Below are 27,603 nucleotides of genomic sequence, written 5' to 3' on the forward strand. Positions count from 1 at the left end.
AACGCAGCCAAAAATAAATTAATTAAAAAAAAAAAGGGGGTTGTTTTAAGGTCCTTAAGGAGCAGCAAGGATAGAGCTGTTGTTTGTATTTGTTTGTATTTTTGCTGTCCTTTGTCGTCGTTTGTTTTTTAAACTAAGGATACTTTTAAGAGATGAAAGGAAATAAATAGCCAGTAGAAAAGGAGAGGCTGCCAGGGGGGTAAAGAAGGGGGTGAGCTCGGATGGAAAGCCCAACTGTGGAGGCCTGCGGGGAAGAAGGCCAGAGCCCAGCTCCATCTCAGTCACCCGGAGAGTAAAGAGTAAGTGATGGGGCTTCCCTGGTGGCGCAGTGGTTGAGAGTCCGCCTGCTGATGCAGGAGACACGGGTTTGTGTCCCAGTCCGGGAAGATCACACATGCTGCAGAGCGGCTGGGCCCGTGAGCCATGGCCGCTAAGCCTGCGCGTCCGGAGCCTGTGCTCCGCAGCGGAGAGGACACAACAGTGAGAGGCCTGCGTACAGCAAAAAAAAAAAAAAAAAAAGAGTAAGTGATGGTCATGAGGCCTTGAAAATGACTGCATTTGAGCTCTTTGTAGCATTTTTTTTTAAAAAGAAGTGGCTTCACAGTGATACTCTGCCCAAAAAGGCATCACTGCCCATGAGGCCGACTGGCACACAGAGTCAAGGACCAGCACCCGGTGGGAGTGGTTGGGAAAGGTTTGGGGATCTTCAAGATTGAAAGTTCCACAGAAAATGGATGAATAGCAGGGATTTCTCCCCCTTTTTCTTTCTTTTATTTATTTATTTTTAAAATTAATTTTTATTGGAGTATAGTTGCTTTTCAATGTTGTGTTAGTTTCTGCTGTCCAGCAAAGTGGATCAGTTATATGTATACATATATCCCCTCTTTTTTAGATTTCCTTCCCATTTAGGTCACCACAGAGCATCAAGTAGAGTTCCTTCCCTGTGCTACAGAGGACGTTCTCATTAGTTACATTTCTTGTACTTCTGCCACCAGAAACTCAGGGTTGGGCTATGGGTTTATAAAGGACCAGCCAACAAGCAGCGCTCTCTCACAGGGAAACCCATGTCCTCTCCCTGACACGTACAAATACACACTCCACCTAAGAGTGCTTTACAACATAAAGTGACAGGTTCTAGACAGTCAAAAAGAGAGAGGACAGTTTTAATAACTTCGCTAAGATTTCCAGTCCTCTCTGCTGTCCCATCACTTGAAATTCCTTTACAGCTTTACCCGTTTACTTTTTTTAAAATAGATTTATTTATTTTTTATTTTTTGAGTTTTGGCTGCGTTGGGTCTTCGTTGCTGTGCGTGGGCTTTCTCTAGTTGGCGGCGCGCGGGGGCTACTCTTCGTTGTGGTGCGCGGGCTTCTCATCGCAGTGGCTTCTCTTGTTGCAGAGCACGGGCTCTAGGTGCGCAGGCTCAGTATTTGTGGCTCGTGGGCTCTAGAGCGCAGGCTCGGTAGTTGTGGCGCATGGGCTTAGTTGCTCCACGGCATGTGGGATCTTCCCGGACCAGGGCTTGAACCCGTGTCCCCTGCACTGGCAGGCAGATTCTTAACCACTGTGCCACCAGGGAAGCCCACCCGTTTACTTTTGATTAGGCGTCACTAAAACGTTCTAATTCTTTAACTATATCAAGCTGAGCTGTGTGCGAGGCTGAGGAAAAGGCCACACTAAGTCTTCCATAACATCACGTGGCTGATAGATGGGACACAGGCTGCAAGGAAGGTGCTCCCCACTTCTGCTGTGTTCAATGTCTCCCTCAAGGTTCCCAGGCTAGAAACGTAGAATCACTATTTCTTCCCAAATAGACTACAGACAGTTCAAGAAATGTGTTGTCAACAAGAGGTATTTTTTAATTTACCAAACCAAAGGCTGGGCTGGCGCAGTGGGAGGAGCAGATCAGGAGGTCGGGAAGCTGCGACACAAGAACTGGCTCTGTCCCTTACAGTCACAGGGCAGTGTTCTCACCTGTGAAACACCTACATGGCTGGGCTATCATATGAACTAAACATATCAGCATACGGAGATCCCAGACACGCCAGTACACGTGGGCAGCCTCCTGTTCCTCTCCTGGAAAATACCTGCTTGGGATCATCAGATTATCTAATAAGGCCAAATGGGCTGATTAGATCAGGTGAGATTCAGACTTTATTTTCTTTCATCAACTCAGACTCTCTGGCTATAACCTAAATCCCAAGGTCTGAAATAGTTTTTAGGGTGTTGCATTTTAATTTGCTGAGGTTCAACCATCAGAAATTGAGCCCCTACTGTATACAAAGCACCCTGCTGGTTACCGTGGAGGTGGGGGTGGGAGTTCAAAGAGGGGAAGAGAGCTGCATCTGAGTTCTTGTAAGAAAGGCAGGATGGGCCAAGTGTTCAAATCTTGTGAAGGTGGAGTGCCTCCCAAGGATGGAGAAGCGCTGGAGGATGTGGTATCTGAGCAGAGCTGTGACAGACAGGTAAGGCTTTAAATTTATACACACATATGTGTGTGTAAACTTACCTGATGCTTTCGGGTAGCATTCTAATTTTTAGACATTTTGTCTCTTCCACTGATAAGCACAAACCATGTGAGAATTTATTAATTCAGTGAATTAAAAACGTGGGTTAGATCTATCGTAAGAAAAACACAAACAGAGAAGGGTACAGGTGTGTTAGTAAAACTCCTAATCGGGCACCAACTCCTTGCTCTGATAACTTGCAACTAAAAGAAAGAATTAAGCATTTATTTTGCTTTTCCTTTGATTATATTTGAGGGTAACCAAAGAACTCTAGATGATGAAGGAAAGCAAACTGTACAGAAGAATTTCAGCCAATAAATGTGGAGGATGTTGGAAAAGCCACCCTTTTACCACTTCTAAGGAAATGCTGGATCAGGCGAGGATTGGCAATGCATGAAACCGTTAGATGAAAGGCTGATGGGGAACCTGACAAGGCAGGTAGGCATCAGGCTGCCACAACCTGCACTTCCTGAACGATCCTGGCATCACTAATACTCGGTCATCCACACACTGTCGAGTACCCGGCTGTGAGGCGACGTGAAGCTTACTGCGATGCCTACAGAGTTCATTTGCCAAAACGTCTAACCTGAATCTAGTCAAAGCTCTAGGGTCAACTTCCACTTACAGCAAAGATGAGGGACCGAGGAATAAAGTAAATGACACCACAAGGGCTTCCAGAATGTGGGACGGTTAACGAAGGGCTTCCAGAATGTGGGATGGTTAATTAACAGCTGACCTGGTTTCTGCAACAAGTCACTGACTTGAAGTGAATTGGAGGCTGGGGAGAGGGTGGATGGCTCTCGATTAGGACAAGTAATACTCGACCCTGGTTTGTATCCTGATGGAACAGGTCAGGTAAAATGACACTTGGGAGACAATCAGGGAGATGGGATTATAGTGGGGTACTGGGTGACACTGAGGAATTACCATTTGTTACTGTGATAACGGGATGTGTTGATGTAAAAAAAAATTTTAAACAGATGTGCACTGAAGTATGTAGGGGTGAAATGACACAATGCCTGACATGTGCTTTAAAATATCCTATCACCTAAAAACAATCATGGCAAAATATTGATAAATACGAATCTGGATAATGGGTACATGGGGGGGAGGTCATTCTAATGTTTTTCACGTTTAAGTAAGTTTGACAATGTCAATTTTTTAAAAAGTGCCTGATGTGATTCCGTGGTAACACTGAATTCACTTTCATATGTACATTTCACTTCCCATGTAAAGACACTGTGACACTCAGATGTTCACTGAATGAGTGGAAAAGGCATTTAAAAGAGTTTTCCTGTAGAAAGCCTTCACACACATGAGTCCCAAAGTGTGCTCCAGGTACCAGAAGCATGGGTATCACCCGATTACTTGTCAGAAATGCAAGAACCCTCACTGAGTTCCTGAGCCTCACCCAAGACCCACTGCATCAGAAACTCTGTGCTGGGACCCAGCAAGGTGTATCTTAACCCCTCCGGGTAATTCTGACACAGGCTCCAGTTTGAGAGCCGCTACTTCAACACATTGAGTCTTGGGAGATGCCCCTTCTTGAAGGACACCTAAAAAAGCTTTAATATTTAGGTACTACATTTTGGGGGAAAACCCAGCTTAGAGATAATTTTATAGACTTAAAACATTATAATATTTTGCATGGATAGGAAAAAATATTTCAAACACCGCTGTACATCATTCCACATTCCCAGCTATTGAAATTTAAAAAAGAATGTACACGGCGCTTTGTTTACAAAATAGTTACTGGTCATCACGGCACGTTTGTGCAGGACGTGGGTGTTTTGTGTTGTGATGACCCTTCATACAGCTGGCCAGCAGGCGTCTGTCAACCGGGAACTAGATGGAAGAGTTTGTCTTTGAGAAGCAGTTGAGCGAGGTAGCTCAGCTGGCTACGGTGTAACACTGGCCCAAGGTCAGGGTTCCAAACCCCACTTAGGTCAGACAGCTTCACTTCATAATGTAGCCCTAACTATAGGCCTAGCATCTATATGGCACCACATGCGGGAGGAGCCCTGTCCACCAGGCTAGAGAGAGTGGGAGGACTGCAAATCCAGGGTGAGGAGGGCAGCCGAGTCCAACGGCAGGACCACAGAGTTACTTTCAACAGATCCAGTGCATCTGGCATCACAAATAAATACAAAGGCTGTCCCACAATGAACAGACTTATTCCCTGGTCAACAGGAGTATGGATTTCACCCAGGGATTCACGGGTCATCTGAGCATTTACAGAAATCTCACTGCCAACTGTGCTTCCTTGATCTTGTCCAGTGGTCATCTACGTCAGAAGCACCTGGAAGGTTTGGTCAAAATAGACTACTGGGCCACGGCCCTGGAGTTTCTGATTCTGTAGGAGATTCTGCACGTTTAACAGCTACTCAGGGGATGCTGAAATTGCTGGTCCAGGGACCACACTTGGAGAATTGCTTTCTAGACTGGATCCTGCACCTGAATTCCACTGGACTCATTCCTTTTAATGGCGAGTTAGTTCCTTATCTTCAGAGACTTTGCCTTCCCCATAGTCTATAAAACTAAGTACTGGGCTCGGAAAACCAACCTGTGACACATCAAGAAGAGGTGGGCGTAGCCTTGAAATGCAGAAGGTCTTTAAGCACGTCGGGCTGGGCCAGTGGCAGCATGGCCTTGGTCCTATCCTCAAAAGCCGACACTATTCCTGCAGCCCTTTCTCAGATGAATTCTACAGAACAGAGAAGACCTGGGGGCATGTGTGCATGCGTGCGTGCGTGTTCCCAGGCCAGCTTCTGCCACACAGGAAAACGGTCCCCAGCACTCGAGACTCCTCTCTCCCCAGTCCAACCTTACCTGCCTGCCACCCTCCCTGTGCTAGGATGTCAGCTGTTCACCTGTATGGAAATGACAGCTGCTTGTCACGGCCTACATGAGAGGCCTCTCTTGCCGCGGTAACTAGCACGCCATTTCCAAAGCTGTCATTCTCTGGTGTCAGCACAACCCACTGTTCAAAGATTTGCTGTGACATGAACCAGGCAGCGCCGTGACTGTTATTGTCATGGACTCCTCTGTGCTCCGACACCGATGGCAGCTGCTCGGAGCCCAGGGTTTGTTTCACCCAATTATTTGTTTGTCACTTGGAAGCCCAAGATGTCGAGCAGGTATTGGGGAGGTATTTTTGGCCTGATGCACCGGCAGGAAGCATAATGAGGCCCTCAGGTGAAGGTCTATTTTGTCAGTCAGGTGGTAGGATGATGTGCAGCTGAGAAGCCGGAGTAGCAATTAGGATATTTGAATAAGATAAGACACCTGGCAGGATGCTGAGAAGGCTCAGAAAGTCCGCCTCAACTTTTAAAATGCTAAGAAAAACCTGGTAGTAGGCAGTTTTCGAGTTTGTCCTGGAGGAATAGGGGAGGAGGAGACAGGAGAGCTCCTTCCTCCGCCCAGAGGCCCTGAGAAGGAAAGGGCTGAAACCAGGCACCAGCCTGACCCAAAGGTGTGTTCTGGGCGGGTGAGGCTCTGGCCAAACAGGGGTCCTGGGTCATTTGGGCAAGTACCAGTTGCTCCCGGGAGGCGAGGCCAAAGTGGAAATGGAGTGCCATCTTCTAACCAGTTCTCCCCAGGTTTCCTGTGTAAGTCAGGGCTTTGCACTTCCCACGGGAGCAGAAATCAAATTGATGTGACGTCTAACATCTTGGGAAAAGGCCACTGAACAGGGCAACGTGGCCCCTACAGCCAAGTGCAAAAACCAAACCCACATCATTTAGTTTGATTAGATATTCGACCAAAGCCCACAGCAGCAGCGCCCCTGCTTCTAATCCAGGAAGCGGTGTCTCAGACTCTCAGTGTCTCGTCAGTGACGTTCTTCCTTTCCACAGCCATCAGTCTCGGAAAAGAAGGGCGATGGTCCAGACAAACCTAATTCTCCTAAGCAACAGGCGATGGATCTGTTACCCATAAAATGAACACAGCTCCTCCTCTGAATGCACTCACAGTTTTAGTCTGTGCCAGCTCTTGGGCAACGGCAAGACACTGAAAGTACCGTTTCTTTACTCTGAAACAAACCTTTCCCCAACAGACACGAGAAGCCTGTGAAGAAAGCTAAGATCCAGCAAACAGCAAGTGTCGTACTGGGAGAAAAAGTTGATATTATCACCACCTCGTAGCAAATGAAAAGTAGGAAGGAAGATTGCTTCAGTCAAGGAGGCCTAGATTAACTTTTGAAGAAGCAGAGCTCTGATGAATTGCTTGGTGCTGACTCTGCTGACAGCTGAAAACAGATGGCGAGGTGGTGACATTCTCTTGATGATCGAGAATGGTCCACCCAAGCCTCGTTTCAATTCACAGTTGGTAAAATGAGTCACTCTGTAGAAAAAGAGGCCTCTTGCCAGCTTGCCTCCGGGCTCTCCAAGGCTGGGCCTTGCTCTGCTATGGAGCCCGCAGCCCTACCCTCTTCTAACCTGTAGCAATCCCCCGGCCTTGGAACCGGTCAGTCATTCAAGTCAAGTACAAAGGAACCGGCAGCTAGGTTCTCTATACTCTGGGCTTTTATAAACATTTACTAAGCAGATAAAACACCTCTTTTAACACCACTCCAAATACAAAGCGGCAGGAGGACTCCGCATTGTTATTCTAATTCTGGAGGGAGGTTAATACCTAACAGCTGGTATTCAAACGGTAGCATCTCATTCCCTCCCCTCCCGCTCCCAGCCCTGAGGCTCCCCGCCTTCCTGCCTCTCAGGTGCTTCCAATAGAGATGGAATCTCCAGGAGTGAAGAGAGGTTTCTGCTTCCCTGTTCTCGCCCATAAGTTCAGGACTGAAGTCATGACACTCCTGCTAAATGCAAGTGTCCACAGTCTCATTCACAGCTCTCTGGAAAATACATGCCCTCTGCACAAGCTTCAGGCTCTAGAAGGACCTAGAACATTCCAAAGCAAACTCTGGCCTTTAGACCAGGATGGGATCTTGGAGTCTACCCAACTCTCTCAAGTTAACGAGAAAACCCAGTCTAATAGAGTGATTTGCTCGTGGTTACAAGCAGCCCAGCTCAGACTTGAGCCTGGATCTTCTATAACTAAAAGCTGTGGTCCATCCTGCCACCTCCGCGCAGTATGCCAACCTGGCAAACATTTAAGCAACATAATCTAACTGAGGAAACATGAAATCAAGAGGCCCTATTGATAGGCTATACACAGACCTTTACAATTCTCCCCCAAATCTTTTCAATAGCTTAACTAAGTTAACAAAAAAGACAGCATCAATTTTTACAATGGAAAGTTCTAAGGGGCAGGTTTTAGTCTCACTGTGAGCACAAGCTGGCACATCTGTGCCCACAGAACCCCTCTCTGAAAGGGTGACATCGTCTGCAGTCTGATGGCTGGTCTGTTTCTGGTTTGCTGACCCGTCAGGGCTCACCTTGGATCAGCTTTTCCCTCCTAAAAAGGTCTTAAGGCTTCTTTCCCATTACACCATTTAAAAAGTCTCTTTTCGAATCTTAAAATATATTAAGCTCTAATGCTTCTGGTCATTATGTTTAATGCGATCTGTTCACTGCTGTATCTCCTGTGCCTTTTATGGAATCAGCGCTCAATAATGATTTATTTTAGATTTTTTTTGATGTGGAACATTTTTAAAGTCTTTACTGAATTTGTTACAATATTGCTTCTGTTTTATGTTTTGGTTTTCTGTCTGTGAGGCATGTGGGGTCTTAGCTCCCCGACCAGGGATCAGACCCACACCCCCTGCATTGGAAAGCAAAGTCTTAACAACTGGACTGCCAGGGAACTCCCTCAGTAATAATTGCTGAACAAAAGAATTCATTTCAATATGGCTTCCACTTTCTGCCAACTGAAGGAAGAAACGGAATGAACCCTGATGTCATTCACTTCACAAATGACAAATCCGACCTTAGAGGAAGACTGCTTGTCAAACCCAAGTCTATGCATGAAGTTCATGGATAAAGAAGCCTTCAGAGATCAGCCCAAGAACTCCAGCAGAGGACAGTCCACACTTGGAAAAATCAAAAACTGGTATAAAACGAAAGGAATTACATGGCTGGGCTTTTGGTGAGAGGAGCTTTGCTATGGAAAAGCCTTCCCCGGCTGTAAACAGATAATGAGAAAATGATGTAATCCTGGCTATAATTAGGTTTCAGTGTTACTCTTCTGAGAGATGTGAAAGGTGATAGATAAGAGGGGGAAATGTTTTCCAAGTGGGTTTTAAAGGCATCGCAATCTAACTGCCTCCCACATCAGCCTATTAACACCGCACACTTGAGACGTTTCCCTCTCCAAAAGGACTCTTAGAAAAAGCAATGATGTGCTCTCTACCTCCTCCTCTATAAGACAAGGTTTATGAGGGTCAGAAAAGATTTGAGCACCTACAGAACATTACTCCTTATTTAACTGGCGCCTCTCCCACCTCGGCATGGATTGGCCTCATGCTTACATCATCGGTTGCTAGGGAAATGCCCCTGCTGGAAAATCCTAAATCACTTCTGATAAAATCTGGCTGAAGAGTAACAATCGGTCCACTTACAGGCACAAGAATGGGCGTGGAGAGTGGAAGTATGGAAACATGTCTTAGTAGAAGGGAAGGAAATCAGAGATGTCTAAAGTTGAGCATCGCTGCAATGCAGTCACCATGATGCTTTTGGCAGCACCTGCTCCGATCACGGGGAGGGGGGGGCATCCTGGAATGCCAGGAAGACCTGGATGAGACCCCCCACTGTCAAGAGAATGTTCCTACTAACTTCCAGGGAACACAGAATACTTTGGAACGGCATGGTGGAGAAAGTCCTAGGGACTTGTTCTAGCCAATGAGATGGCTGGAAATGCCCAACACCACAACCAAGCTGAAACTTGAAAGAGGTGTTCTATAATTCTGCCTCTACTCTTTTCCTTTTACTAAGATAGCCACGATGACGGCTGCTTCTCTAGCCTGGGTCCCAGAATAAAAACAAGGAGAACCACAGGTGGTCCGCAGCTGACACCTGATACGAGACCTCTGTTGCTGTAAGCTCTGCAGCATGATGTGACAAAGCAGATGAACAGAGGCCCTATTAAGTGATACAGAAGGGCAAAGACATCTCTCCAGGACAGCCATGCCAGTGCGCTGGGTGCTGAACACTGGTAAAAGATTTATAAGAGGGACTTCCCTGGTGGCGCACTGGTTAAGAATCCGCCTGCCAATGCAGGGGACACAGGTTTGAGCCCTGGTCTGGGAAGATCCCGCGTGCCGCGGAGCAACTAAGCCCGTGCGCCACAGCTACTGAGCCTGTGCTCTAGGGTCCGCGAGCCACAACTACTGAGCCCGTGTGCCTAGGGCCCGTGCTCCGCAACAAGAGAAGCTACTGCAATGAGAAGCCTGCGCACCGCAACGAAGAGTAGCCCCCCGCTCGCTGCAACTAGAGAAAGCCCGCGCACAGCAACGAAGACCCAACGCAGCCAAAAATAAATAAATTAAAAAAAAAAGATTTATAAGAGAAAAGCACGTGGAACACGGCAGCTCTTCGCCCTAAGCCATTCTAGTGAACACAATATCAAATTTTATTTATTTATTTTTTGGCCGTGTGGCTTGTGGGATCTCAGTTCCCCGGCCAGGTATTGAACCTGGGCCACGGCAATGAAAGCCCAGAATCCTAACCCCTAGGCCACCAGGGAACTCCCAATATTAAATTTTCAACTCCTGGATTCAGTTAACGCTGAGAGGTTTGCTCAAATGTAGAATTCTGCACATCACACACTCAGCGACCTGACAGAGCACCCCACTAAGGATTGGCCCCTTCCACTCCTACCCACAGGCTTCGGGAATTGGTGAGAAAGCATTTCTAGGAGGGGAACCAGAGGCACAGCCACTTATGGACAGCTTTCCACTCGGAGGTAAAATGAACCTCCAAATACCAAGTGATGGGCCACCTTACATAAGCAGGCTTTAGAATGCACTTTCCCAGCAAGTCCAGACACCCAGGCAATTGATGGAAGTCAAGTCTATGGGTGGGGTGGGGGAGTGGGATAGAATATCTGAATTCGGGCCCAGGATCTCTTTGGTGAATTCACGAAGTGGGTCCTCAGTTGAGAGCCACTTCTACTTTCTTAAAGCACAGACTGGGGAAGTAGGTAAAAGATTTTGATGGCTGCCCCAGGCTAAATCAAAGACAGCTGAGCAAAAAGTTCAGTCACCATGAAATTAATAAAATCCCTGTTGGGCCCGCTCCACCATAGGTTCAAGAATAAACTGGTAAAAATTCGAAATGCACGGAGATTACTTGAATGGGAATCAATCATTCTTCCACTGAAAAATGTTGACATTTCCCTATACAGCATATTCACTGGATTCATAATTCACCAAAGTTGCTTCCTGAGACTGAGCATTGCTGGACTTTCTGAGTAATTGAGACAAATTTTGTTAGTTAAATAAATTCCAGGCAAGGGCATATTTGACTTACGCACAGGAAAGGAAAGAATTCTTATGTAAGCTGCAACACAATAGAGTTTTATCTTATCTGAGGAACTTACTGCCGCTCGCCTGTGTGTGTTTTACTGCCAAAATAAAATAAATTGAATCAGCTCACACATGATAACATGCTCTTTCCTAACTCATACTAATTGCCTGGCTAATTGATGTTTGTTGAACTTTCTCCATTTCATTGAGTGATTAGGTACAAAGCTAACAGTTGACATCTGTAGGCGCTTAACTGGCGTCTGTAATTACTGTTAATGTTAAATAATTGTTAGTTAATTGGAGTGGTAACTGAGTGAATGGAATCCAGATTGTGAAGCAAAAAGAAACCTAGTTAAATAAACATACATTTTCAGAGAAAACAACGTTTTTGTGCAGTTGTCAGAAACCAGAAATAATCCAGAGGCCATGGGATAGCCACCAGCTTCCTCCATGCAGGAAACTCTCCAGGCCTGAGGCTGACCCCACGCACTTGAAGGTTGTTACCAGTGAGGAGGCCCTTTGTCATTTAACGGTTCTCATTAAAGACTCTCCAGAACTGATCTGATATTTTTTGTGCCAAATGTCTACTATGAATGTAGATTACTTTCTGAGACAGCGAATTTGACATCATTGCCTCTACGAAGCACTAAATATGAACAGAATGAAATGTGATGCTGATCAACATTCAAGCTTCTTTGCTAATATTGCCAAGTATGGAGAAAAGTCTTTCCAAGAACAGCAGCAATCAGTCAATCAATAAAGTAAGGGAAGAGCTTTTCGGTGGGCTCAAAAATAAACAGTGGCATGTGATCATCCGACTAAAAGAATGTTACCCTATAACCTGCTCCTGCTCACAGGGGTGCTCAGGACCAGGAGATCTGGCCTACTTTTATCTGGCAAAGTGGCATCGCTGTCAGAGTTCTACTCTAAAGACACCATCAAGATCAATTCAAATGCTCGGAATATCTTCCACCCCTTGAGCTAAAATTCCAGTAAGGGGATCCAACGTTTACCCAGGATTCCCCACCATACTCACGAACAAGGTCAGGGAAAGACCAGGTAGCAGTTGATGGAAAAATATCTAGAGTGAAACACTTTCTGACCACATGGAATCTTTTTAGACCCTTCCCGGTGGTTTTACCCTAAGAATACAAGGTTTCTGTTTCCAAGAATTCTCAAGGAATAATTCTATACAACAAATTCTGTGTGTAAGAGTCTGGCTCCTACAGGAAGGTCCATTTCCATAACAAAAGGAGCTGATTACGTGTTCTCTGCAGTGTGGAGTGGGAGGGGAAACCCAACCACCCACAACTCCTTTGTCTTCAATCAAGCACCAATTACCCTTCAATAGTATTTCCCCTGTACCAGACATCTCTATCCTCCAAAGACCCAAGAAAACGCTCTGAAACTACAAAAAGGATCCAGAGAAGGAAAAATAAAGAATGAGTGACAGTCCAACTTTCCCTTATGTAGGATTTAAGACAGTACAAAAATGGGACTAATTTACAGAGGCTAAAATGGGCTCAGTTTACTCCTCTGCACATGGGGAATGAGCTTTACGTCGTGTTCTCCTGACAATGAAACCCAAGACGCTGCAAGGAATTGTAAAATGGTCTCCATATTTTTATTATAATTGGATTTTAAACTCTGTATCTTTTTTTTTTTTTTTAAAGAAAGCTATCCCACACTCAATTGCATTGTTTTCACTTACATAGAAAGCACAGAATTGTTTTAGGGGAGGGGCCTTGGTGGTCACATAACTCTTACCTTTACTTGTCACCAAACCAAGGAATTCCCCCTTTATGTCTAAACCTGATGAATGAAGTAAGATCATCTCCATGAAAGATTTTATTATGTACTCAGTTACTGAACCTCAACCCACCAAGCAGCATCTTTTCTCACTTCATCTCAAACCTCAACCAATTTTTTAGCCAGCTTTTCCTTCTATGCTGGTGATAAAACCATATTGTCAAAGATACCCAAAGGCCCTACTAATTCTAAAGGCTCCAACCTCATCCGTGTCCCAAGGAAACCCTCAGCACAAAATCGACCCCAAGAAGAGGCCTGTGTGGCCACTAGTTCGCCTGGTGGGGCCTGGGAAAGGAAAACCAGCCCTGGTCAGAGAGAGCTCAAGGTGGCCCCAGTGTTCCGTCTGGCACTCATCATGGTGAGTGAGTGTCCACCAGAGTCCCCACGGCTGACCTGGGGGAGGGGAGGTGGGGTCCCACCCGGGAGGGTGGGTGGCTGCTCCTTTGCTGTATACGTTTCAGTAGATGGGGGTGCTCACGGCAGAAGGGAGCACAAATCAGGGGCCTCATCCCTACCTGGGTCATTCCCCACCCCAGCTATCTGGGAACACGCAGCTCTCTCACAGTTAGCTCAGGGCACCTCTCCCCGGGAGGGCCGACATGACCACAGGACGAAGATGACGGCCAGAGAAGGGGTGAGAGTGATGGGGTGAAGTGCACCACCTGGCTCCTCTCATCGCTAACTTGCCTTGGCTGCAGGACAGATCCTGGAAAAGAGGCAATTCAGGGCCTTTTCTCTACCCCTAAACTAGACCGTGGACCTACACCAGGGCTGGCAGGATAGTCATGTCTGCTAAGTACTCATTTTCTGCATTTCTGCCTATGTATGAAAGAGGCAAAACCCCTGAGAAGTAGGACGTAGAGTAGGTTAAGAAGGGTAATAAATACTGGCTGGACACACTGAATTGACTGACCAGTTAGTTCCTTTTAAGGATAAACAGTCTAGAATTTGGGGTACAAATCCTACTGCTCCTACAGCAGTTCAACCAACTAAATATGGACAAGAACTTAAGTCTCTCTCTGTGTGTCTCTGTCTCACTGGGAAAATTAATTTTTTCTTTGGCAGATGGTTGAGTCTGCCAAAGACAGAAGGATTCATAAAATTCGCATGAACATCCTGTAAACATTTAAACACATAAAGATTAAATAAGGCAACCAGGACCTTGATTAAAGTTAAACTATTTTTTTATGTCTCCAACCCTAAGCCCTGCAACTTGGAGGTTCATCTCCCCGCCCCTCTGGACAAGCTCAGTTCTCACTGGGCATGTCCTGTGTACATGCAAGCACGCACCGTTTGATTAATTTGTTTCAAAGTGGGAAATAAAAGGCGTCAGAAGGAAACAACGATTGGGAACACCTAAACACAAAAATCTTGCTGGTCCTCTGTTAAATTGGACAGACTCTACAACACCGAGAGAGTCAAAATAAAACCAAACAGGCAGAAGGGATATACAATGTGTTCATGGCACCTACTCTGCTTCAGCCCCTCCGCCCCTCCCCAGCTAACTGTTTTATCCCCACCAGAGACGTCGGCCCAGGACTAGGTTTTGCTATGATTGAAAATTCTGACCTAAAGAGGCGAAACAACTTACTCCAGCTCACCAACAGACTGATGGGACCTGAGCCACGGCCCCTGCTGCTTCAGCCACAGCCCCATCCCCCAACCGCCCAGCGCAGACATCAAAGCTGCGCACCCCACGCCCGGCCGGCCGGCCCCACCACAATCAGCTTGTGAGATTAGCACTGCCCTCCCACAGTGAAATTTTATGGACCGAATCCGCCTGCCACCGGGCTCCACAAGCGTAATCTCGCCAGCGGCTGAAAGCCACACTTCTGGAAGGCCAGAGCCCGGTGGGGCTGCTGAGAGGGAGAGGTGATGTGTAGCTTTAAACATCGGAGGAGAAGGAATACACGTGTCAGCTTCCCTGCACTCATCAAACTGTTCAATAAGCCGAGGCTTTGAAGATCTTCCCAGTGGTGTTTGTTACCTGGTATAAATTTGCCCTTTCTTACATTGCTTTTTATTGCTCTTGGCTAAGAATACTGGACAGAGACGGGAGACCTGACTTGCAGGCGGGCAGGCTGCTTTGCAGGAGAACTTGAACTTGATGTGCAGGAAGCTGACAGTTCCTTGAAGGCCTTGTCAACCATCCATCCAGTAAACACTGCCACTACCCAGAGTAAAAACAGACCCAAACCCACATGCACATAGCAAGACTCTCTGCACCTGTCTTGAAGCAATTATTGACATTATCACTATACAATGAATCTCTTTTTGAACTTGTTTTCCTGATACTTAGCAGTTTGAATACTAATCCCCTTAACAAAACTGCCCCCATGCTTCCCCCTCCCCGGCCCCCCCCCCCTTAATCTCTTTCTCTCCAGGGGGAGGGCGGGTGCTGGATACCAGTCCAGTCTACTTTGCAGCACCTGGATTTGCATTGATTCCGGCTCTTGTCATTCATGTTACCAACAGGAATTAGCATAAGGCATTAAGGGGAAACTCTGGAGGAGAAAAGAAAGGCCATTCTGATGGAAATAAGGGGCAAAGGAATAATCTGCCATCAGCTAAAATGCTTATTTGTGTGTGGTTTCCCAAGCAAAGCTTAGCAAAAAGCCTATGTTGATTTTAGTGTACACAAAGAAACCTTAATCCTTTCAAGGCAGCTAAATCACCCCCAGAAAAGCAGCTCAGAAGAAAGGCACCCTGTCAGGATGACTATTCACAACCAAAGAGATGCCACAAATCACACTCTGTAAGTAAACAAAAATAAGAACGTGGGAGACGTTTGATTGGAAAAGGGAGAGGGGCCAGGGGAGCAGGAGGGAAGAGGCAGAGGGACGAGGATGTTGCCTGTCATGGATCACTCCTCCTCGGCCCTGAAGGGGAGGCTTTCAGCACCGTGAGGGCAGCGGGGCCTGAGTGCAGGTCCCAGAGCCAACTCTCCTGCCAGGCCTGATCCCAGAGAGGGGAAACACATTCCACAACTTTACAGCAAGTTAGCAAAAGAGAGACACGGTCATGTGGGCTGGAGGGCCTGGGGAGGGGGTGGGGCAGGGTGTCACTGAAACACAGAGGACCTCCTTTTGGTGAACTGTCCGGCCTCGGGCTCCACCTCCTCCTATCAGTCAGGGACACACGACCATCTACCCAACCTCTTCCCTCGCCAAAATGATCCATAAACAATGACGTATCTTTCCATTTGAGCCCTGTACGCTGTGAACTGCAGTGTATCTTCTTTTATTGGGCTTTAGCATGATGGACAACAAATTGATACAAGCTTTCAGTCCATCAAAATACATGATGAAACATAAAACTGGAATACCCCATTACGCAATAAAAAAAGATAAAATTCAATAGGACAATAATTCTGGGAGTGACAGCAATCACATAAGCATGTACACCTAGAGGGAAGCCTAAACATAATGTACTATTTGAAGCCTGCAGTTGGTTCCAGTTCTAAAATAATCTGGGAGCTCAAAATAACTGCACTTGGAAACATGTGTGACCAACCAGCTAGCAAAAATGCTAGCCAAGGCAACTATAGAATGCCAGGGTGGTTTCGTATTTCATTTCATGAAGGCCCAACCCTGTTCAAGCTACCAAGTATCTTCCGTGTAATACAGAACGAGACCACGACAGGAAGCATACGTTCTGTATTTAGCGATTACCACACAAGCACCTACAACAGGTTCTACAGTGGAGAGAAAGAGATCAAATAATTTATATGATTTATACCTTTCAAAGTATACACCCCTGTAAAGCCTGTGATTAGAAGCTCCCTTAAATGTCATTATTTCCAACAATACTGCTACAAATGAAAACTGACCAGAAACCTATTGGCAGTGATTTAAGATAAGTTTCCCCTTAATGTATTGCTATATCATTAGCCTCTCTTGCTCTATATTGCAGTTTGGAAGAAAGTAATGGGGTGGCACGTATTTAAATTTTGTCCTCTTGATCGTTTATTAATTTTACAGAAAGCCCACAGCAGAGTAAGGCTTGGTTTATGACCATAATGCTGTGAACACTAAACATGCACTGATATTAGAGTCTGCAGTACAAATCAGCGATTTACCGTCCTCCAACTGCTGGGTTGTTGATAAGTAACAAAGTTAAGGCATCTTGAGAACTCTTATTCTCCATTACCACTTCCTACATTAAATGAAAGTCGCATAGACAGTAGTAATTTCTTAGTCAAATCAATTTAAGTAAGGATTCAACATATTCTTTTAAAACAAACTGTTTTGGGATGCAACACAAAAGCACACAGATTCTGTCTCAAGCAAAAATACAAACTATGAACCGTAGCTCCAGAATGAAAAGGGAATGACCATTGTTCTTTATGCTTTCATCCCGACAACGGAGCAAACAGAAAAATAAGCTATTGCTCGGATTTAAGGAGCCTTACCTTTGTTTACAATAACAGTATTGAAGAGTTTTTCAGAGCTGGCATCTGAGGCCTGCAACACAAGAAGGGGAAAGAAAGCATTACTATTGTCATTAATTTTGTCATCACCATCATCATTACGATGATTTTAAATCAATTTTACTACGTTTTGGAAAAGCCTAAAAAGGAAAGCGGCAATTTCCCCCAATCCTCCATAAGGTGGTGCTGGTTGACTGCGAGAGCCAGGCCTGCAGTGCAGCTACTTGCTGAGGGAAGAAAAAAATCTGATTTTAAAAACATGTCCTTATTAGACATATTATCTGTGCAAAACATATTTCTATGAGATGATACACAAAGCAATTCAGCTCATTCGCATAATGATTTTGCAATTTCATTGACAGATCATTATTTTGGAAACGGTACATTTTTCATATTTGCAGACATGCCATATTTTTCAATTTTCTCTCACAAACTAGAAATGCCTATTATTTAATGCTAAGCTTCTCCTCACTAAAAAGTGTCAACCAGCACTCCCTGAAATTCATTTTTAAAGATTTCTCTGATGACCCCAACATCCCTGCCCCCTGTGGTAACCACGACGACCTTGGTGTTGAAATGAAAGCCTGCCGACCTGCCCAGCAACCCGACACTACACACACCATCAGCATTATTTCCTTTCCATTTTCTAGAAATCACGTCTGCTAATTATTACAGTGGCTCCAGGAATGTGAAACAAGCCTGTTCAAACAGCAAGAATACAGGCCATTTAAATTATACACTAATGTTCTGGAAAATCAACATGAAGTCTGTTTGGAGAAAAATGCTATAATGTTTCAGAAGCACTGTATTTCTAGAACCTGAAAAATTAAAAAATAAACTTAAAAATTAAGCAGCTCCATTATACAGTAATTTGATGATGTATATGCATTTAAAGTTATAATGGCTATATTATATTTATGCTGTTGTTGCTACCCAACCCTTGTAAGACATCACTGGTCTTCACACTTCATGCAGAGAAATGCATGTTTTGACAAAGCAAAGCAGAGAACGGCGAATAAATCTAGAAGAAATATAAGAAATAGGGTGCGGGGGAATCTGAAATACAACATATTCAGACCCTGGAGCTGGCTTTTGGGGACAAAGAATATATTCAATTTAGTCTTTTTGTCTTATGTTGATAAAGATGAGATATTCCCGAGTGTTATCTGGGGAACAAGTTCTAGTTCTCAATGCAAGTGATACGGAAAGACAAAATATTATTATGACTATTTTCCTCTTTATTTTAATTCTAATCTGCCTACTGTAAACGTGATTCCAAAGATGAATATATCAAGAAAAAAATGAATGCACAGTATGTGCAAAACAAGTGTTGAACTCTATACATTTATACATGAGCAGTTTAAAATAAAATAAATCCTTGATAGATGTTTCCTTTTATTTTGCATGAATAAAAAATATGCTGAGGGCCTTCCTGACATTTTAAACATAATTAAATAAAACTGCATATTACAGTAGCTTTTCATAAAAATAAACCACCAAAAATGTGTTGCATGGAGGGGGAAACAAGATATGCATTAAACAAATCAAGAATATTGAGTTATAGAAGCAAAAATTACAGGAATAGTGTTGTTATATTATAATATTAAGTGAGATGTCTAGGAACACGAGTTTCCCAGCTAAAAACTTGGAGATAAGAGCATTTCACCATTCCTTGATGAAAAAGTGTCTCTTAGTTCAAATTGGAATGGCTATGGTAAATTCATGGCTTAAACTACAGTTGATATATTTAAAAGGAAAAAAAAGGGGGGGGCTGTTAGTTAATTCATTTTACTAAATTGAAATAACCCCTGCAGATTTGGGGACTACCTATTAAAAGGAGCCTAACTGGCCCAAAGCACTACAGGAACAAAGTACTGTACCGTCAATGCAAAAAGCATGGGTGAGGAAAAGGTTCTTGATCCAGTTTTTATTTACACTTGGGGTAAGTGTGTGTGTTAGAGGGGGAGAGAGAGAGGGACAGAAGCTGTAGGTGAAGAGGCCCTCTGGCTGTCTTGCACACCCTCCTTGGGGCTGCCACCCTTGTCAGCTCCACTGGGCTCCACACCATATTCTCAAGTAGCCAGTTAAGTGATCCTTATGTCTGAAGCGAACTTAGAGGATGTGATTATATGATGCCAACCGGTAAGTTATTAAGGAAATGAGTCTGACAGGATATTCAGAGTGACTTACGAGTAATGCTCTCTAATAAAAGCTTTTCCAGCCCTTTAATTTTCTGATACATGTCACAAAGCCGTTTTGTAACTGGTAAGGGTAAGGGGGGCGGGGGTCCTCAAAAAGGTCTCCATGGAAAAACACCCAAAAGAAAATGACAGCAATGGGACTTAGGCTAATCATAAAATGATCTGGATCCCTTTCTCTCCCATCCAGGTGGTTACAACTATGGCTGACCACTGTCCTGAAAAGTCAGAAAAGAGCTTCTCAGCCAAAGTCTTAAGCAGGAACTACAAGGAAATTCTTTGCTTTTTCTCGATGAACTTTCAAATTTAACTTGTGCTTTAAAGCATTTGTACAAATTTGTGGCTTCTTGGATCTTAATCTTTGGCGTGTTTTCTTTTTCATTGTTTTTTAGGAAAAAGTGTGAAATTCCTTATATTACCTGGACCATTTTCCTGGCTGATTTTTTTTTTTTAATCAGGGATGTCTAATGGAAACGTGGTGAGCCAAGGGTTAGCCGGCGAGCACAGCTTTTCCTTCTCTCCTTTCTTAATACGGGGGCACCTTTACATCCTAAAGATCTTTAGCTTTTGCTCGCCATTTCGCCTCATCCCCCTCACTCGGTTTTGGAGGATGAGGGCGTGAAGTGGCTGCACCTAAAAGTGACAGAAAAAAACAAAGCTCTCTTGGCTGCTTTTTATTTCGGGGGGAGGTGGAAGCAGATTTTTTTTAAAAAATACTGAAAAATTACTAGACGCCGTAGTTGGTGTTTAAAGAAAAGTTAAATAAGTCAAACAGATTGAAGAAAGGAACACAGAGAATGAGGAAACGAAGAAAAGCCTTCCGAGCAGACAGGAGTGGGACGCGCGGCCGCTCGGGTTCGAGGTCCACCTTAATTCCCTTCGGCCGCGGATCCCGGGCACGGCCCTCTGCACCCGCACGAGGAGGGGCTTTCCAACAAGAAAAGAGAAACCTCCTCGAAACTTAAGCGCGAGTTCCTTCCCCAGCTGCCGCGATACCGAGCCCGGATCTTTCGCTTCCCTTGGCACCTTGTGTGGGCCAGGATCCCGACCTCGGCGCGGGGAAGCGGTACCCCGGGAAGCGGCAGCGAGCGCAAAGCCAAGGTTTTCAGCCCGAGCGGGCGCAGGCCGCGGCCCCAGCCGGAGGCAGGCGGAGCCCCTCGGGGCGGGTGGCGCCGGGGCGGCTCCGGTCCCCGGGCACGACCGCACAGCTCCGGCCGCCCGCGCCGCCGCTCCCCGCCCGAGCCCGGCTGGCCAGGGGTGGAAAGTACAAAGGCGGGCGGCCGGGCCGGCAGGAGGGAGGAGGGATGGGTGGCGGCGGGGGGCTCGGGCGCGCCAGACCCGCCGCTGCCACCCCTGCCCGCCGGCCCGGCCGCCGCAACAAAAGACCCCCGACCCGCCGCCTCCCTTCCGACCGCGAGCGGCGAGCGAGGGAACCGCGCCCCCAGGGATGCATTACCTGATCGCAAAGGGTTAAGCGGTCCTGTCAGCCCCAAGTTCATGGTTTGGTTCCTGAGCAAGGCTCACGATGGGGGATCGTCAGAGACCAGGGGGAAAACCAGCCAAACACGAAGAGAAAACGCCCAACTCCGACCGGGCTAGGTCCGCGCCAGTCTCTCCTTTCCAGGCGAAAGTCTGAAAGCGGATGCACGCGAACCAAATCCGTACGAACGGCAGCTCCGAGGCGGCCGAGCGCCAGCGCCGCGCACACATCCAGCGCGGCCGAGGCCAGGAGGGCAGCGGGCGGCCGGGAGGGAGCGCCCGGCCCGCGCTCGTCCGCTGACTCCTGGCTGCTCCTGAGGCGCGCGGGGCCGGCCGGGCACGGCGGGGACTCGAGGGGCGTCCCGGGCAGGCCGGCGGGCGGGCGAGGCGAAGAGGAGCGGCCCTAGCCGCGGCCGCGGCGCGCAGAGCTAAGAGCGAGGCGGCGGCGGCGGCGACAGGACAAAGGAGACCATGTGCGGAGGGGAGGAGGGAGAGGGAGGAGGAGGAGGAGGGCGCGCGGCGGCGGCGGCTTCTCCCCGGCGGCCGCCTGGGGCTCCCCGACTGCCGCTCCCGCCTCTCCAGCAGCACTGCGGGCCGACCGGTCCCGGTCCAGCCGCCGCCGCCGCCGCCGCCGCCGCCGCGGCGCTGGAGGAGACGCTCCGGGAGTCTTTATTCGGGGCCGATCCCGCCGGCACGCGGCGCGGGCGGCGCTGCAGCGTCCGGGGCGCAGGGCGGGCTGCGCGGGGCCGGAGGCGCCTCCCGGCCGGAGCTCGAGGGCCGGCAGAAAGCGCCCGGGGCTGGCTCGGCTCCGGCCCGCGCTCCGCTCGCGGGCGCCTGCCTCTCCCGCCGGCTCGCCGCTCAAGTGAACTCCATCGGCGGCCGGCGCCGCGCGCTCCCCGGCTGGACGGGTGGCGGGAGGGGGCGGCGGCGGCACAGGCGGCCCTCGCTCCGGACTTCGCTCCGGGACTGCGCCAAGCGCGCCTCCTCCAGACGCTCGCAGCTCTCGGAGCGGGACTTCCTCGGCGCGCCGAGCCCGAGCCGCCGGTGCCACCGCCCCTCCTCCGTCCCGCCCCGCGCGCCCCGCCCCCCGCCGCCCCTTCTCTCGGCCCCGGCGCCGGGTCGGCCCCGCGGGGACGCAGTCCCCGGGCGCGACTTCGACAGCTGTCGTTCCCCCCGCGGCTCGGGCCCTAGTTCCCCACGGCCGCCTTCTCGGCGGGCGGGCGCGGCGGGAACTGCAACGCTCCGCACCCTCCCCGCAGCCGTCGCTTCCAGTGCTGCGCCGCGGCAGGGAAAGGCCAGTAGGCCCGCGGGCTGGGGTTGAGTCGCCACTAGGCCGGTCACATCTGCACAGAGCAGGCTCTCTGGATGGCTGTGAGGGCTCAATGAGAAAGTGATGTATTTATGTAAACCGCCTGGCACATAATAGGTGCTCAATACAAGAGTAATAAGTACATTGTTGAAAATGGAGTGGGGTGGTCAGAGTCTAGTATTAGAAAAAAAAAGGTCTTAATCTAACCTTATCCCCACCTGATCAAAAGCTGAATGCAGTTTGGTTAGGTCTCAAGGATAACAGTGCATGAAGTGGCCGTTTGCAAATCCCGCCTCCCCTTAGTCTTCAAATCCACTGACATCTATACACTTCGCATCAACAAAAGTGGAGCTGGTTGCCACCATCAGATGTAGGGAAAGGATTAAAGCAATGCCACAGCCTCACTAAATGCGCAGCAATTACTATCATCCTAACCTTTATCATCATTGTGTTCTCTAGCGCCCAGCGTAGCGCCTGGAAGGAGGGGGCTGAATGACCACAAACTTGGCCCCTGGTGGGTTCCCCTGAGCAAAACACTCCCACCAGAGCACCAAATCTCCCGTCTGTCCAGTCTGGTGGGCCCCTGGTCAGAATTCTGGCCGCCTTTGTCACTGTCCCAACCACAGAGGCCCTGCAAGGGTACCAGGCCATACACAGGGGTGAAGAGACCCTCTATAAACATCTGGAGTTTTTATTCCACACCTGCAGCTTGGCAGGGTCTCTTCTTGGTGCACAGGAAAAGTTGCTGAGATTGTCCCAGCACAAGGCAAAAAGGCAAGCAAGGCCTAGGTTGCAACTGGGAGGGTTCTAGGGTAGAACAGGCACACTAGGGTGGGTGAGAGCTCCTGATTTCCCTTCAGTGCCACTGTCACCTGGAGTGCAGCTGGGAAGAGAGGAAAGGGACAGGGCTGGGAGAGATGTACACCACATACAAATGACATGGAGACTGGTTTCAAGCAATAATGTCCATTCTTCACCTCTTTGAAGTTGAACATCCATCACTGTTTGATTTCATGGCACTCTTGAAAAACCTCTCAAGGGTAAAGAAGTGGGTGCTTGCTGTATGGCATAATTTTTTCCCTTTAACTTCCAAATACAATTAATTTTGGAAATAAGAGGCTCTCCCTCTCTAGCTTCACAACACCCCACCCCATCCCAAATGGTAGCACTATGTGGTGTTTCTAAAAAAGAATTTTTTTTAAAGATAGGTAAAAGAGATTTTTCTCTAACTTGACTCCCTGGGTAAATCAGAAGAAAAGAGAAATCAGAAGAAAAGGTGCCTCAGAAGGTGTGAGTCTGAAGCTGGATTTTCCAATTGCTTACAAGATGTCTCGAAAACCAGCCGAAGCCCTCGAGCCAGGGACCATTCATTCTGAAGCTGTTTCTACAATACCAAGATAGCTCAAAGGCAAACATTAAATTTTCAAGAAAAGACATTTAAATGTTGTTTCTTTTGGAGCCATCAAAATGGGACAGTTTTCTTATCTTGTTCGCTAATAAAAATCAATATTACCGGGAAGAAATTACCAGAGCTCCTACCGGGTCCTCTACAGGGTAAACTGAGGCGCACAAAAGCATGGGCACCTTAGCTGACCGACTCAAACCAGCGCTTAGGCCTCTAAAGTGCTGTCATCAGGCAGCACTGTTGACACTTGCCACGCCTTGCATTAGACTGTCGTCTCTGATTATCAGGGATTAGACCTCAGATGAAAGTCTGGGAGAGATCCGCATGTGTCTCTGTATCGTGATTATCTGTAATTGGGAGGAATGCAGAACCGCCAAGAGCTGAGCCTCTAAGAGAAGCCACAGACTTGGCCTCTGCACCACTGCATCCGTATTCAGCCCCCCTGTACCCCTCCAGCACCCTTCACCCTGCCACAGTGCCCACCACCACTTTGCTTCATTTCTCAGCCTTTCACTAGACACACAAATGAGTACATTCTGATTGGGTTCCAAGTTGCTCTATTCCCCCTCCTTTCTGGCAGGGAAGGAAGCAGTGTCAAAACTGGAAGGGATAGGGCTTCCCTGGTGGCGCAGTGGTTAAGAGTCTGCCTGCCGATGCAGGGGACACGGGTTCGTGCCCCGGTCCGGGAAGATCCCACACGCCGCGGAACAGCTGGGCCCGTGAGCCATGGCCGCTGAGTCTACGCGTCCGGAGCCTGTGCTCCACAACGGGAGAAGCCACAACAGTGAGAGGCCCGCATATGGCAAAAACAAAAACAAAAAAAACTGGAAGGGATAAGCTACAGGACAGCATCAGAAGTAGAAAGAAAAAAAAGATCATCCACACACTCGGTGACTGGATCCTGGTCAGAGATCTCACGTGCAAGAATCTAGACTTACTATGTTTTTTTTTTCCTTGAGAAACTTAGCTTCCCTTTATAGGAATTTTAATCTACAGATTACAAAGTCAAAGGCTGGCAGCCACCGTGTCTGTTTTAGAAGGTTTAACATACTAATCACTAATGGCTTCTTATTGTCACCTTCAGCCTCTGAACCAGATCTAAGAAGGGCAAGTCTTACAAAGGGGAGGCCCTAACGAAGCAGGCAGTAAGAATATGGATTCAATGGTCTTTCCAGTGTTAGAGCAATTATTTCAGAAACGATTTTTTTTTTTTTCTTGGCCACGCCATCCAGCTTGCAGGATCTCAGGTTCCCCGACTAGGGACTGAATCCGGGCCATGGCAGCGAAAGCCTGGAATCCTAACCATTAGGCAACCAGGGAACTCCCGACAATTTTTAACATATGACCAAAGATCTTAGGCATGTCTATGATTAACTAGCTGAATTTTTTTTAAAAAGCTAAATTAAAATATGGAGACTTCTTCCTCAATTCTCAAAATATATCTAAAGATAAACTAGGTTTAAAAACCCAGTCCCGGGGCTTCCCTGGTGGGAAGCTCCCCGGCGCCAAGCTTCTCCTGTTTCCCACCTCTGCGAATTCCTGACCTTCAACCTTCCATGCTGTCCAGCCCAGGACATGAAAACTCCTTTGGGGTCGCAGGGATTTCGGCGTGCAGGCCAATGCATTTTGCACCAGAGATCGTGATCTCCTCCTCTAGTGATGTACGGTAGTCAACCCTAGGTGGCCTTAAACCCCTCTGCTCAGGCCATCTTTAAATGGCAGGCCCATTACTTATCACTCTGAAAGGAGACTGCAATAGCTCACGCTCTTACTGCTGTAAAGCAAAGGCCTCTACCATCGTGTGCCTGTGTTGCTACAATTGATCACGGGGCTGCAACAAGAGAGAAGTGAATGAACTGGGTTAGTTTATGACGCATGCGGTTGAGGTGCAGGGGGACATAAATATTTTCCAAGGGTAGAAGTGAAGAAAAAGAATTTTACTTTCAAACTTCACAGTGTACTATAAACTACAAAGGGGGAAAAAGTATAAAAAACCATAAAATATCTCTTACCAAATCAACATTAAAGTATTACTATTCAGAATCTGACAATCCCACAAGAAAGGCAATGAAAAATCAAAACACGTTCAATCTCTGCTCGTGTTGCCCAAATGGCATCGTACTTTTCACAGACGTGCACAAGCACAGGACGATAGGGCCGTGCCCTCCTGGTGCCCACCGGGGCTTGGTTCCCTCCTCCATCGGACCATTCAGCACTGATGGGGGTTTGTGATTTGGGGTCTAGAGACCTGCATTCGCTATGGAGTCCACGCTCCCTGAGGACAGGTACTCACCCTGCCCTAGTTACCTGCTTGAATCTCCAATACCTGGCTCCTCTCACTATATTCGCACAGAGATGGGGGTGGGGTAGGGGGACCAGAGGTAATTAAAATGAGAAATCGTGTATAAAATGTCTGCATGAACTAAAAGGATGGGTAGAAGAAAATGTGTAAATAAGTCAATGAAGATGATACAGTGAGGAAAGTAAAGCGTTAAGTTGAAAGGAAGATGCTTTTGGTGAGTCATTTCCTTTAGCTGTCTTTGCCGCTTACTGGATTTTATAATTCACGGTCCCTGGCCCCGTGGTTAGGGGTGTGGGCTGGACATTAGAAGGATGTAGGCTTGAATCCAGTCTCGATCAAGATAGCTGGTTCATCTTGAGTTGTTACTTAACTTTTCCTAAGCCTCATTTTCTTCATCTGTAAAATGGAGCTAGTAATAGAATTCAACCCTTGTAGAGTGTCGTTGAAAACACTAAATAACGAAACACGATGCAACTTGTTGTTGTGCTTTTTATATACGAGGAAGACTGGTTAGGAGGGCCTGTAAACTGGAGCCAGCCATAACTGCGAGGTAGCTGGTCTGGTGGTTAAAAGCATAGCTACTGGGCTTCCCTGGTGGCGCAGTGGTTGAGAATCTGCCTGCCAATGCAGGGGACATGGGTTTGAGCCCTGGTCTGGGAGGATCCCACATGCCACGGAGCAACTAGGCCCATGAGCCACAACTACTGAGCCTGCGCGTCTGGAGCCTGTGCTCCACAACAAGAGAGGCTGCGACAGTGAGAGGCCCGCACACCACGATGAAGAGTGGCCCCTGCTTGCTGCAACTAGAGAAAGCCCTCGCACAGAAACGAAGACCCAACACAGCCAAAAATAAATAAATAAATAAATTATTTTTAAGAAAGCATAGCTACTGATGACGGAACTGCTGGGTTCAACTCCTGGCTCCTCCTGCACTACCGCCTATTAGCTTTGTGACTGTGGACAGATTGCTCCATCTCTCTGTGCCTCAGTTTCCTCATTTGTAAAATAGGGCAATAACAGCACTTACTAGTATTACAGCAACTGCTGTGAGGAGTGAATGAATTACTGTGTGAAGGCATCCGGAGCAATACCTTGTCTTCCTTGGCTACAAGCCATCGAGGAGTAGGTATTCTTAGTTTTGGTAAGATTGGCTGACAGTGGCCCCTCTTAGTTTCAAAAATTCAGGTGGTCAAGCACCCACTCTTCTAGGGGGAAAGTAAAAAAGGTCCTTTATGGTGCCATGTCAAAGGTGGACTTGACAGTCATCTCTAGTGGACGGATGCGCTGTAGGCTGAGGGAAGGGAGGACCGAGCTGGGGGAGACGGGGCCGGGGCTCACTCAGGACACAGGGGCTGTCACAGCCCCCATATGTGAATTAGGAGCTATAGGAGAGGGGGCCCACCAGGGAAGGCAGTCCGTGTGGTCACTGGTAGGGGCGCAGCTGTCTGTGTGTCAGCAGGTGCACTAAGTGGCCTATTAGAAAAGGCTGCTGTGGAAAACGGGGGTTGCTGGGGAACCAGCCATGTTTCCCAATTCTCTCTGCGAGAGGCATCTGAGCCACTTTGGACTGAGTGAGCTCCCCCAAATTTTCAACAGTTCCAGGGAGAGACAGGGGCCCTTGAGAGATCTTCCACACATGGACACGAATGATTCACACGGATATAGAGATAGGACCTCATGTGGCCTCTCCAACCTTTTTTTTTTTTTTTTTTTTTTTGGCGGTACGCGGGCCTCTCACTGCTGTGGCC

General features: G+C 47.5%; 1 protein-coding gene across 1 annotated transcript in view; it reads right to left on the reverse strand.

Moving 5' to 3' along the window:
* Positions 1–27,603, reverse strand: part of AUTS2 (activator of transcription and developmental regulator AUTS2) — a 1,114,904-nt gene that overhangs the window by 70,257 nt on the left and 1,017,044 nt on the right. Inside the window, 1 exon segment of the mRNA XM_029220383.1 lies at positions 17,145–17,196. Coding sequence (XP_029076216.1) covers positions 17,145–17,196 — 52 coding nt within the window.

This window comes from Monodon monoceros, unplaced genomic scaffold, assembly GCF_005190385.1.
Source record: "Monodon monoceros isolate NGI ecotype Baffin Bay Population unplaced genomic scaffold, NGI_Narwhal_1 Super_Scaffold_13, whole genome shotgun sequence".
In the NCBI taxonomy this organism is placed as follows: domain Eukaryota; kingdom Metazoa; phylum Chordata; class Mammalia; order Artiodactyla; family Monodontidae; genus Monodon; species Monodon monoceros.